Raw genomic sequence first — 13,714 nt, 5'->3', positions numbered from 1 at the left:
CACAGAAGGAGCTGAACCCTGACGCAGTTCCCAAGGCAGCTGTATGGCAACAGTATGGCCTCGGGGGTCTCAAGATAAAACCTTCAAAGGCCTAGGCATAGGCAGCAAGGGCCAAGAACCCGCGAATCATTTCTGCAAGTAGGTGAGTAATGCCTTGGTCCACACCTGTACCATTTCACAGATAAAAAAACCAAGGCCAGACACCCACACGTACACCACCGGAAGGCTCAGACACACAAAGGGTCACTTGGTGGCATTCAGAGAGCACATTTATTTACAAAGCGCTTTACAAACATTACTTTTTGCCTCCCCACAGCCCCCTGTGAGGTAGGTCAGTAGTCATATCTACAGTTTACAGGTGGGGAAATTGAGGCACGAAATGGGGGTGTGGCCTGCCCCACTTTAAAGAGACCTTCCCACCCACCCATCAAAATAACAAAATAAACAAAAAAAGCACTGATCCTCCATCCCAGAATTGAACTCTAGGGGTTGGGGCCAGCCCTGCTCTAGCACTGCCCCTCCCCTGTGGGCAGCCTGACCAGGAGCCATAGGGACCCCAAACCCAGGGATTCTGGTTCTGCCTCACAGATTGTCACTGGCCTGAGCTGAGCAGAGCCAAGCCACAGAAGACTCGAACGCTATGGGAACAGAGGACTGAGGTGACTTCATTCTGCAGACACTGGGTCAGGCAGGGAAGGAGCCCCACACGGGGCATGGTAGGCATGGGCAGATCCTGGTTCCAGGGAGATCAGAGCACATAGCAGAGAAGCAGAAGTGGGGAGGGTTGGTGAGCAAAACACCCCAGGGACTGCAATAGGCAGTGGGGTGGAGGAGGGCGCCACAGTTCCCTTCAAGAGGATGGTCAATGTGTCCCACGCTAAATCAGGGCAGAGCCCCGCCTGCCCAGAACCCTCAGGGGCCAGATGCCAAGCCTCAGTGCATCCTCCACTCAGGTGCAGGAGGGGCTGTGCTGGGCAGAAACCTTGACCCTGGGACACTCTCTCCGCAGGGGCTCACTCATCTCTGCCAACAGCTGGGACAGAGTCGGGGGCTTGGCCCGAGTCCCCCAGAGCTGCTCTGAGCGGCGGTCACTGTGCCTACAGGACCTGCTGGAGGTGGGGCTGGGCTGCAGTCTTGCTCCTCCTTGGCCCACAGCTTGCCCATGGATGTACTGAAAGGCGCTGCCCACAGTGGAAGGAGCCACGGAGAAGGCCCGGCATCCACTCCAGAGTTTTCCCCATGAGGCTATGGCTGAGCAGGGTTGGAGGCACAGGCCCTCTCCAGCTGGGTGTGGTGGGCCTGGCCCTGAGTGCACAGTGGGTGCCCCAGGCCAGGGCCCCCGCTATCTTGACTCCAACCCTTCCAGGTACTCCAGGGCCACATCGTAGCAAAAGTGGTACTGATCCTGGGGAGAGGGAGACAAGGGGGCGCTCATGAGCCTGGCCTGGCCTGGCACTGGGGAGAGGGCAAGCATGCACCCTGGCCTCTCTGGGGACGAAGGGGCAATGGGGATAATGTTCTGACGCTACAGGACTAGAACCAAGGCCCACAGGGGGAGACTAGAGAAGGGAAGTGGGGCTGTGAAGCCTGGTCTGGCGTAGACCAGGAAGGACCTCACCATGGTCTCCACCATATTGGGCTTGTAGTTCCGAAGGGTTTTGGCAGCGAAGAAAACATCCACCAGGCTGTGGCAGCGGATCATCTCCAGGACCGTGGCGCAGGCGCAGAAGGTGCCGCTGCGGCCACCCCCGTTTCTAAAGGACACAAAGGGTTTTGATAAGAGGATTGGAGGTGGGACCCGGGAAAGCAAAGGTGAAGAGGGACGGGCCAGGTAACCAAAAGGCGGGAGTCAGAGAGCTCAGGGCTCAAAGGTGGGTTAGGAAGCTCAAAGGGGAGGGGCCAAAGGGCCAGGGGGAAAGAGTGGGGCTCCGGAACCAAGCCGCGAGGAGCCAAAGGTTCAGGGGCGAGGGGCGGGGCCGGGGGAGGGGAAAAAGCACCGGGTATGAGGGGTGGGGCCAGGGAACAGAGAAGGGAGAGGCAGGGCCCGAAGAACCACCGCAGGACCTGATTAGAGGCAGGTCCGCGGGACAGACTAGCAAACAAAACAAATAAACAAAAGATTAAAGCCTTATGCAGTGCCAGAAGGCATGTCCTCAAGGAGGAAGGTACTGCAGATTCTGCGAGAAAGGAGGCCAGGCCCTCCAAGAGAAAGAGCGAGGGCGGCGACAGAGAAGGGCAGCACAGCGGTGGGCAAACGCCCGGGGAACGAGACCGAAAATGAATCCTGGCAAGACCAATCACCGCAGCTGGGCGCAACGCCCACACGAGGGGCACAAACACACACACTGGGCACAGGGCAGCCTCCCACTGGAGATCGCCCCTCCCTCCCTGCATCGCCCTCTGCTCCTGTGACTGCGCGTGTGGGGCCCCCCTTGGGGGATGGGAAACCAAATAGGCCCTCAGTCCTTCTCCAGGGCGCCCTCCCTCTAGAACTGAAAGCCCTGAGAGCCAGCCCGAACTGGGACTCTGCTCCGTGGGGGCGCCCAGCCTGGCACCCGAAGCCTGAAAAGTGGAGAACAAGGGAATGACTGCACCCAGACACAGCGCTTATGAATGGAACATGGATATTAATTAATTAAAACAGGGCATGCGTGCATAAACAAAGACTAGAATTCCACTGGCATAAAAATAGTGCTACAATCTCCTGGGGTGAAAAACTCTGACAAAAGACTCTTTAATTAAACTGGTGAAGTCAAACATCACACAGAGGAGACTGGGCAGTTGTCCAGGGTTGATTTTATATCCCGGAAGCTGAGTGGTTTAGGTCGGCTGGAGAGGGTCTAGGCCATCACTGTCCAGAAGCCCCAGAGTTTTGAGGCCAGTCCTGAGGCCATCTCTAGACTGGACCTCTGTCCTGGCTCCCCAAGCCCTCCATCTGCCTTCCGATGGGACAAGCACTCACAGGCAGTGCACAACGGTGCGCCCGTCCCCGCTCTCCGCCTGCCACTTGTCCACCTCGGCCAGCAGGTGCAGGAAAGCCTTCTTGGAGTCAGGCGTGTCCCGGTAGGCAGACCAGCGCAGGAATTGGAAGTGCCGCACCAGCAGGTGGCCCTCCTGCAGCTAGGGGCATGGGCAGGCAGCCAGGGGGCATGAGCATCAGGGGCACAGCACTAAGCAGTGCTCCAGTCGCCACCCAGGTTCTCCCCCTCGGGCTCCTCGGACCACTCACCCGAGAGATGTTCTGCACCCTGAAGACTCGGGCCACCAAGTCTTCATCCACAGTGCCAGACACAAACTCCACCTCCATGAGGCCATACTGCTGCCGGCCCGGCTCTGGCCAGTACTGCAGGCAGGGCTGGGGCATGGGCACGGAGAGAGGAGGCTGGGTAGGGCCAGGCTGGGCACCCCCATTCCCAGCACCAGGGCTCCACACCTGCCCTGCAGCTGCCATACTCAGGCCCACACTCCACCACTCACCCTCGGATTGCAGGGCACACCTGCCTCAGTGCATGCTGCACTGACACGCTCAGATCAGGTGCACAAACCCTTCACAATCAGTGCCCTGAGCCACTGCTGTGTGGCTAGAAACCTATACTTTAGCATGCTCGTGCACACACGCGCACACACACACACACACACACCCCACACCTCTGCATAAGGCTGCCTTCTCCCAGGGACAGGCCTAGATCACACCCATCCCAGAATCAGCTTCCTGGCCTCTCTCCAACTGCTTCTGCCTTTAGCACTGCTCACAAAACTGGGGTACCCTAAGCCACAACCCAGCTCAGGACTCCACTGCTGTCCAGGACACTCCGTGGAGTCAGGGAACTACATACCTACTCCTGCTAGACCACAGACCGGAGACAGGCGAGGGGCAGAGGAGGGGCAGCCCCCCACCCGCCAACACACACACAGTATACTCAGGTCCTATGGGCTAGCCAACCCAGACCCCCGCTTCTGGGGTCCTCTTCCTGGACCTGGCAATGCTCCTCTCTCGGGCCCCAATTTCCCCCCATCTGTAAAGTTAGGGTAAGCTGTCTCATCTCCTTGAGTCTCTGTTTGCTTCTCTGCGGACTATCACAGGACCGGTCTCATAGGGTTATTGTGATGCATAAGGCTGACCGGCCTGTGCTATGCCTGGCACACAGTAGGTGCTCAGTACGTGGCAGGGATGAAGAGGATGAGGATGACAGTCACTTCTGAGGATGGCCCCCCGACCCAACCTATATGGTACCGTGTTCTACCTGCTTCCCTCTTTGACCATGGTCCTACAAAGGAAAGACATTACCTTCCTCTTTTGCCTGGGATCCTAGGAACTCCTTTGTACACGTACCCCATCATCCATCAGTCACTCTTCCCGCCTCTATACCTTCTGAACTCTGCCCTTCCCATACATCTCAGCTTGGACACTGCCTCATCCAGGAAGCCCTCCTGGATCCATTATCTCCCAGGTTTCTCTGTCTCTGTGTCTTTCCCTCTGTGCTACAGCTATCATTCTCCATCTGCTTCCCCCTGGACCATGAGATCTGGGAGGGGCTGGATCTTCTCCTTCTGTCCCCATTGCCCCCAACAGCGCCTGGCAGGGAGCAGTCCTTGGGAAAAGCTAGCTGACTGCGCGAGCAATTCTATGAGCTGTGAGTGGTATCTGTGTGCTCTCCCTCTGGGTCTCCGCCCCACCTCAGCAAGGCTGGCTTCTGCCACAGCCGGGACTCATTCCAGATCCCAAGAGGGCCTGGAGCCCCTCCTCTGCAGTCCTGGCTCATGTCACCAGGGCTGGACTCATAAAGAGCCCAGTCTTCAAGGTCTCCTCCAGGCAGCCCATAGGAAGCTGTTGCACTCATTTTACAGAACAGCCTCCTGACCCCATGGAGCAGACAGCAGGGCTGCGAGGGGTCCCAAGACCTAGAGCATGTGATCAGGCAGGCTGAGCATCTGCCTTCCCAGGAGCCCCAGCTGGGATGGGAGAATCAGAGGGGCCATCCCCATGGTGAGGTCACTGAACCGGTGTCTGGGCCAACTTCAGAAGCTAAATGTGCTGCCGGGAGGAAGGACTTGGTCAGAAGAGGTGGGTCACCGGGATGGTGACCTGGGAGGGTGTATTCTTGTTCTCAGCTCCGCCTTCAGTCTGCTGCCTGGCTGCCATGGGGTGAGCAGCTCTCCTCCACCATGTGTTTCTGCCATGCTATTTGTCTGCTTAGGACCCAACCAACCATGGACTGAATCCTCTGAAAACCATGAGCCAAAATAACCCTCTCCTCCCTTAAGTTGTAGGTAGTAGGTGTTGCCCCAGCCACTGGAAAGCTAAGCAACAGACCTAGGAGGTGTCCAGTGCCTACTAAGTGCCAGACACAGGACAGTGCCCCATAAGAACAGGTCCTATGATGGGCCCCAGTCTACAGAGAAGGGAACTGAGGCTCAAAGAACTTACCCTGGATCCAACAGCTAGAAAACAGGTTTGAATTTACTCTATCTCAAAGGCCCTCATGATGGATGGGCAGTTTAGATGAGCTATGGGACCTGAGAGAAGGCACTTCACCTCTTTGGGTCTTAACATTCCTAACTTTCCTATCTGAAGCCTCTACCTCAAGTCACTATATGTAGATTGTATGTAAGACCATAAGTGCAAAGCCGAGTCCTTGGCTTACTGCAGCTGATTTGCCCCTGTCTGACACCCCTGTTTTATAGATGAGGAAATCTGGGCCCTGGGAGGGAGTGTGACTGCTCTGCAGCCATTCAACAGACAGGTGGCAGAGCTGAGCACCAACTTTTGACTTCGGAGTCTGTGCCCTTGAAGACAGGGAGGCACTGGCCCACAGGGCCCTCACCCAGGCGGAGTTGGACTGGTTCAGCTGGTTGAGCATGACGATGGAGGTGCACCCGTAGTCATAGACCAGCCGCCAGAAGTCAGGCGTGGTGCTCTGCAGCGGATGTAGGGTCACGATGAAGGCCGCGCTCCGTGTGTAGCTCTGCAGGGAAACAGCATTCAGCAGAGCCCGGTGGACAGCCCCGGTGTGGGCTGATGGCCCACCACAGGCCGTCCTCCCACTCAGCCCACCATGAGCTGCACAGCTGGGCCTGCAGGACCAGGTAGGACCAGGCAGCCCGCAGGCCCGTTTCACAGGCTGGTCAGCACACGGAGCCCTGCGTGAGAGGATGGGCTGCCAGCCTGTAGTGCCCAAGCGCATGGCCCTCCACAAACTAAACCGCAAAAGATCCTCAAATGTGGGGCCAGGCTTGCTCCCTGCCCTTGTGCCTTTGCATCTGACATCTCTACTACCTAACCTCAATTTTCTAAATGTCTGTATACTTACTCTGCTTCCTTCTGGTCTTTGCTTAACTGTCTGTCTTCTTCTCAAAGAGGCCCTCCCTTACCACTTCATCAAAAACAACCAGGCGCTGACAAGCCTTCTGCCCGGTTGTTTCTGTAGAAACTTCCATGCATGACATTCCATTGCAAATTTATTTACTAACTGCCTCACCCTACCTCCCAAATGCTCAGACCCCCCAGACGCAAGGCTCAGAAGAGCAGAGATTTCAGGACATGGCCTCCGCCTGGCACACTGTAGAGGTTCAATAAATATTTTTGAATAAATAAATCTCTAGTGGGCTGGGGATATAGCTCAGCGGCACAGCACCCGCCTGGCAAGTGCAAGGTCCTGAATTCAATTCCAGGTACCATAAATAAATAAATAAATAAATAAATAAATAAATAAATCTCTAGGCCATTTCCAACTCCACAAGTAGAAGGTTCTGAGACCCCACCCTCCACTCCTCAGGTGGTGACAGGCATCAACTCTGTTCACCTCCCCCTGCCAGGTGAGCTGGTACCCAGCCTTCCCACCAGAGCTCCAGCCCCAAGTTTTCCCTGGTGTCCTGCCTTGTTCCAATCCTGCCATTTCCCCCTCACTCTCCTGAGCTCTTCTCCTACAACCCTATTCCCTGGCCCCAGTCCCAACCCCAAAGGCTGGTGCAGGCTCCTGGGATCCTGGCCCTTGTCCGGCTCCCTCTGGCTTTGATCCTGAGTTGAACCCTGAGCGCCCATCTCTCACCTCCACGGCAGGGCAGGTGCAGTGGTGCTGCACATGGCCACGCCACCCTCGTTCACCAGTCCCCTGGGGATTTGCTCGGCTCAGCCCCTTCCTCTCACTGCCCCATCCCTGCCACACTGGCAGCCTGTTCCTAATGCAAGGGGTGAACCATGGGGGTACGGCTGCATGCGGGAGGACAAGCTGGCCTGACTGAGGGGCACAGGCACAGCAAGCCCCCTTGGTCACACATCCAAAACCACCTTCTCCAGCGTCATCTTCCAGATGCTCCCTCAGAAGGCCAGCACCTCAGGCCTCCACCTGAGCTCAGCAAACACCACCACCCCTCTCCTGGTCTGCTAGCAACACACAGTAAGGTTGAGGCCCTTGGGCTAGAACACGGAAAGTGACTTCTACATGGCTCCTGAGCCTTCAGAACACAGCCCGGTAGGCCCAGGGAGCAAGTCATGATTCTAGGCCAGGTCTTAGAGCAAGCTGTGCTCAAACTCCCTAGGACAAGCTCCCCTGGCTCCAATATCAGGTCTCAAGTCCCAACCAAAACCTCAAGGCCTCCCCGCAGGCATCACCCATCCTGCTCAGCCAAGGGTACTGGGCCTGATCCTGGAAAGAGCCCTGCCTGAGCGCCACAGCCCACATTCCTGCTCAGGCTGAGAGTACTCAGGGGAGTACTGGCTTGAATAATGCCCTGAGTAGAAGATCAACTGGGATAGGAGGGTCACCCCACAAGCCTGGTCCCCAAAGTGGGGAGAGTGTCCACATGCACACACACACACCAGAGCCCTGAGCTCTGCCCCCTTGACGCCTGGACCTTTCCAGAGGCTGCTGGAAGGGGGAGCTCCACAGCCCACTGCACCCCCGAGCTCTCACGTCAGTCAGGGCCGCATTGATGTAGTTGTTGGGGTCACCGTCCGTAGAGACGAGGAAAGGCAGGCAGCGGTCGGGTGGCAGGACGTCCATGCTGCGGTTCTTGTCGCGGTTCCGAGGCAGCAGGGCGATGCTGCACTCCTCCATGTCCAGCGGCGGGGTGACGGAGTTCAGGGTCTGCCAGGCAGAGGGCAGGATGGAGAGGCGTATCCAGTGCCTGCTAAGCCTCCTCACAGCCCCGGGAAAGACCCCGGCTGGGATACCAACTCGAGAGAGAAGGGAGAGAAGACAGACCCAGGCTGCCCATTCACAGGCCTCACAAGGCCCAGACAGAGCTCTGGAGACAACAGTCTGCCTCTCTGCCACCAGAGTTACCTTAAGACAAACTACTGTCCTTCCCAGCCTCAGTTTCCCTCAACTGTAAAATGGGAAGATAATCTGCCTGTTTTGTGGGGCTGGTGGGGAGGATAAAGTGAGATAATGCTAGTCATTGAGCAGAGTCTGGCACACAGAGGCTTAATAGGTAGGAAACACATAATTTGGCCATAGCGCCACACACCTATAAACCTAGCACTCTGGCAGGCTGAGACAGGAGGGTCACAAGTTCAAGTGCAGCCTGGACAACTTACAAAGTCCCTGTCTAGAAATTTAAAAAAAAAAAAAATTAAAAGGAATTGGGACATAGCTCAGTGCAAAGACTCTTATGTTCAATCCCTGATACCAAGAAAATTAAATAATTTTTAAAAGGTAGGAGGCATAGGAAAGACCATTACTACCTTATCAGTGCTGTCAATGAGACAGTCCCCAAACCCCACCTCTGCCATAAAGTGGACTGCAGGTACCAGCAGAGGGGTCACCGTCCATCTGAACACGACGCTGGTCCCGAGCACCTGGCACTAAACCAAGCCAGAGCTCTGGGCTTCTTCTTTGCTCCTCTGCCATGAGCCCTCGTGCATCTAGATCTGTGGGTCTCAGCCTCTCCCCCTCATTGTTAGGGATCCCTCACAGGGAATTCAAGTCTGTCACAGTCCCCAAAGCCGACACCCTTCTCCCGGCATCGCTGGCTGCATTTCCCATGAGATCACCCAACACCGGTTTGAGCTCCAGGACCTATCTGTGCCACCTGCTGAGCCCATGAAGGGACTCTGGAGTGGACAGGACAGCTTGGGTGTCTCGCCATATAAATGGGGAGGCGACCAAAACCTGGACCCATCAGCGAGTTCCAAATCTCCAGCCCCAGTGACTGGGCCAGGGATGGGCACATGAGACTGGTCTAGGGGCTGCTGAGGCTTGTAAGGATCTTTTTCCACAACTTCCTAACAAGAAAGATGACATAAGCCTGGCACTGCTAGGAACTACGGGTCTGAGAACAAAGCCAAGAACAGGACCAAAAGTGCACAGAGACCAAGTACTGGTATCACCATCCGAGCCCTGGCCCCATCTACAACTGAAGCCAAGCCATGCCTTAGACTCTGCAGTTTCAGAGCTACTGAGCTGGCTCTTTATCATGTATAGCTCAAAAATCCCGGAAAATTCAAACACTGCAAGGGCGATACTAACTACCTTTCTTTTCTTGATAATAAAACTGAGGCTTGGAGAGATAAAGTGACTTGCTCAGGCTACTCACAGCTCCTAACTAGATAAGGCAGAATCTGATTCCAGCTTTACCTGATGCCAAAGCCTAGGATCTTCACCACTTTGAACACCACCTCTTCCACTGTCCAAATTTGTGCCCCCAGCTGTGTCTCACTCTGATCCTTCCTGCTTGGCCCCCAATGGCTACAGTACTAAAGAGTCCCAGCATACAAGTGCGTGCGTGTGCACACACACACACACACACACACGCACACATGCACACACGCACACACGCACACATGCACACACGCACACATACGCATGCTCATCCCCTCCCACCTGGAACTCTTCCCGCAGCTGGGAAGAATTACTCTGAGGGTCAATGCGGATCATCTCCCTGTAGGTGGCCTTGAACTCATTGACAGGGATGGTGGTCTCCCCACACAGACAGGCCTCCAGGATTGCGTCGTGGATGAAGATGTACTGCTCCTGAAGCAGGAGAGGAGGATATGAGAAGGAGGCGGGGACTGGGAGCCAGTGATCTGTAGGAGAGAAGCTCATGAGCAACCTCAAGGTTGAGCCAGGGGCACTCCTGGGTGGCGTCTGACACTCTTGGGAGCAACCTCCACAGACGTGTTAGCGCATCTCACACTGCATCTCTAGAATACCCCCAGGTGTTCTGCAAGGTGCCAAGATGGCCCGAGATCACAGATCTAGTGAGGATACAAACCCAGGCATGTCTTGACTACAGAATGCACTGTTCTTTGACCTCACCCAGCACACCATCATGGGGCTGGGTTTGGGACAATCCCAGGAGACTGGCAGCCCAAGGTCACAGATAATCCCAGGGAAGGAAAGAGCTAAGGAAACCCTTCAGACATACAGCACCACTCTGAGCTCCTCACAAAAGACTAGAATCCTAGAGGGAATAGGGGGACAGGATGGGGCCCCTGCACCTCGGTCTGGATCATGTTGACACGCCGGGAACAGAGGGTCTTCACGCAGTTGTAAATGTCCACTACGCCCTCACACTCCGCCATGTCGAGCATCACATCCAGGACGATATAGCAGCCTGTGCGGCCAGTGCCTGCGCTGGGGACGGAGAGGCCCAGCCCACATTAGACCCTTTGGAAGGGAGCCTAGTACCCAGGAGAAGAGAGGAGAGGGACCAGGGGCCTGTCCGTATCTACACTACACAGGGAGCAGGGACAGAGAAAGGTGACCCAGCAGGAAGGAGCCAGTGAATAGGCTTCTGGGAGAGTTCTGGTGCAGTGTGACAAAGGACAGACCTGGAGGTGGTCCTCAAGGAAGAACAGGAGGGCATGGGGGAGGGAGAATGCAGGGGGGAAGCTGCGCCAACTGAGCAACTGAGTCTGGAAGGCAGGGACAGAGATGATGCTCAGAGCTCAATCCAAGCATGTTCTTTCCTCCGGCACGGCCTTCGGAAGCTACACACTCACACCAGTTTATATACTCAGTGGAGCCTCCAAGGCCTCCAGGCAGGTGTCATTCTTTTGAGCTTCCAGAACAACTTGGCAGGTTCTTATTAAAACATTCTTCCTGCTATGTGGTCCTGGTCGAGGTGGCTGTCGCCCTGACCAGACTCAGAGCTCATCAAGAGCTGGGCTGTGTTAGAGCCACAACCGTGATACACATGTCAGCACCGGGTTGAGCAGAGTTCAGCAGGAGGAGGAGTGGTCAAAGATGACACCAAGATTCCAGGCTTGAAAGTGGTGGCACTGAAAGGCTGGTAGGGAAATACAGCAAGAGAATGTCCCAGACACTGCTGATGGAGGCTCTGGAAAACTGACAGAAGCTACTGAGGCTGAATGGTCACAGACAACAGTTCTACTCCCACGTTCATACCCACAGGAATGTGTGCATTTTTGGACCAAAAGACATGCACTGCTGTTTTATTTTAGCACCACTATTCCTAACAGCTCAAAACTGGAAACATCCCAAATGCCTTTCAACAGTAGAATGGACAAACATATTGTAGTTTATTCACCTAGTGGGAGATGATACAATATGGATGAACCTTACAAACATAAGGTTGAGGGAAAGAAGTCAGGCAGCAAAGAGCACATGCTGTGAAATTCTATTTATACAAAGTTCAAAACCAGGCAAGACTGACTGGGTGTGGTGGCACATGCCTGTAATCTCAGCACTCAAGAGGCTGAGACAGGAAGATCACCATGAGCTCGAGACCAGCCTGGGCTATATAGTGAGTTCAAATCCATCATGAACTACATAGCAAGACTGTAGTTTAGAAGTCAAGATTATGATTGTTCTGGGAAGGGGGACATTCTGGAACTGAGTTAAGGGGGCCTCTGGGTTCTGTTGATGTCCTTCTTGATCTGAGCAGAGCTACAGGTATGTACATTTATGAAAATTCATAGTTATAAGCACACTTACTTTTTGTGACTTAAGTATATTTTAAGTATATTATGTATCAATGAAGCTTTTATTTTCAGAAGAAGAGATCTCCAAGTGACCAGAAGAAAGCAAAGAACAGATAGTTTGGAGGTGGCAGGGTAGAGAGAAGACTGGGTCTGCTGTGTGGGGAGACTGGGGAGCTGATAAAAATCTAGGTGGAGGAGCCAGAACAAGCCACAGAGGCCATGTCCTTGCAGGCCCAGGTGACTTGCTAAAGCCCGGGGAGGGGAGGAAAGGCAGGAGGCAAATGTGGAACCAGGGAGAAGTCACAGCAGAGACAGGAAGGGCAGTTGAGGTCACAGGAACCAGTCCACAGAAGACTGCAAAGGATGTGAAAGCCAGGAAACAAGCCAGGCCCCCTGGATTGAGGGAGGAATAGGGGACATCCTTCCCAGCCCTGGGGCTAAACCTAGCATACAGGTGTGCAATGAACACTTACTTAAAAAAAGCAGCTGGACTAGATGTGCCTGGTGCCTCGCCCACCCCAAGGCCCCCTCCAGGGCTCAATCCTGCTCAGCATCTGGGCCAAGCGGAACCACTGGGCTCCAGGGGCAGATGTGGCACCAATACAAGACACAAAGCTTAAGGGGCAAAGGACCTTTGTGTCTCACTCTCTCCTGTCCCGTCTCCAAGCAGGCTGAGCCCAGGCCAAGTCCCCCTTAGAGACCCGGAACCTGCCCCACTCCAGTCCGCCTCCCTGGGATTCCCATCACCCCCACCTGCAGTGGATGACCACGGGCCCAGCATCTGGTGGTGTGGAGGCCTTGACACGCCGGATGAAGGCCAGCAGTCCAGTGGCATGGTAGGGGACACCATGTTCTGGCCATGCTGTGAAGTGGAACTGGCGGACCTCGTGGCGGGCAGAGTAGCCTCTCTGCAGACACAACAGTCAGTATCATGCCAGCATCTACTAGGCCTTTGCTGTGTACCAGGCACTATGGCGAGCACCTCACTGCTTGTTTTCTGGACAGACAGACACTACGGAGAACTTGGACAGGGGTTTGCCAGGTGCTCGAACCTATGCTACTAAATTCCCCCCGCAGATCACCATGACTCTCTGGGCCTGAGTTTCAAGGGAGAAATTGTTCCTCCTCTGAAGAGCTTAAAGAGCCGTCAAGAGGTTCATGGACCAGACTTGCCAGCCAGTCACTGACCCCTGTGGCCTCTGATGTCTGACACAACCACTCTGAGCTTCACTTGTTTTAGTTGATAAATGGGACTAAGGAGGGCTGGGGGTGTAGCTCCCTGGTAGAGCACGTGCCTGCCCCCATGAGGCTCTGGGTTCCATCCCTAATACCACCACCCAAAAAAGGGGAGGGAGCTAACGGTAAACATCTAACTCATGGAGCGAAATAGCATCGGTGGTGGGCTCAACACAAGACTTCACAGAGTAGGAGTGCCCACCTGGGAGCCACTGTCACTGTCTTCATTGTCTCAAATTCCTCTTGGAGTCACCAGCAGGCAGTTACCTCCCATCCTGCCTCGGCTCCCAGCAAGCCCTTTCCAAGCAGCTTCCTTGCCCAGCCAAATGGTGTTCTTCCTCACCTCCCGTGCTCACTGGATGGGAGGTGGGGTGGCACCGCAGGGAACAGGACTGGGGCACTCACCCGCTCCAGAGCAAAGGTGCGCACAACATACTCGGCCAATGTTTCCGTCTTCATCAGTGTGATCTTGATGTCCCCGTACATGTCTGAGTCCTCTGGCCAGTACCGTGAGCACTTCACCTGCAGCACCCACAAGCCAGGACTCAGTGGGCTCTTCACATCCGCCAGGGCCCACCCTCCCCCCAGGGA

At 55.2% G+C, this 13,714-nt stretch overlaps 1 protein-coding gene across 6 annotated transcripts in view; it reads right to left on the bottom strand.

Moving 5' to 3' along the window:
- Positions 1-243: 243 nt before the first annotated feature.
- Ptpru (protein tyrosine phosphatase, receptor type, U) overlaps positions 244-13,714 on the bottom strand; it is a 72,997-nt gene continuing 59,526 nt past the window's right edge. For 5 of the 6 annotated variants that reach the window (XM_005394989.2, XM_005394992.2, XM_005394993.2 and 2 more), the window contains 10 exons: positions 13,529-13,645; positions 12,641-12,795; positions 10,442-10,577; positions 9,825-9,974; positions 7,914-8,087; positions 5,826-5,966; positions 3,230-3,355; positions 2,963-3,120; positions 1,619-1,754; positions 244-1,405 (listed from right to left, as the gene is read on the bottom strand). In XM_005394989.2, coding sequence (XP_005395046.1) covers positions 1,343-1,405; positions 1,619-1,754; positions 2,963-3,120; positions 3,230-3,355; positions 5,826-5,966; positions 7,914-8,087; positions 9,825-9,974; positions 10,442-10,577; positions 12,641-12,795; positions 13,529-13,645 — 1,356 coding nt within the window. In that variant the 3' untranslated portion in view covers positions 244-1,342. The remainder of the gene's footprint in view (positions 1,406-1,618; positions 1,755-2,962; positions 3,121-3,229; positions 3,356-5,825; positions 5,967-7,913; positions 8,088-9,824; positions 9,975-10,441; positions 10,578-12,640; positions 12,796-13,528; positions 13,646-13,714) is intronic. The other variant, XM_013519598.1, reaches the window with a different exon arrangement.

This window comes from Chinchilla lanigera, unplaced genomic scaffold (assembly GCF_000276665.1).
Source record: "Chinchilla lanigera isolate Chin_1 unplaced genomic scaffold, ChiLan1.0 scaffold00051, whole genome shotgun sequence".
Lineage (NCBI taxonomy): Eukaryota > Metazoa > Chordata > Mammalia > Rodentia > Chinchillidae > Chinchilla > Chinchilla lanigera.
Note: the sequence above shows the minus strand (reverse complement) of the source record. Positions and strands in the feature narration are given on the sequence as shown.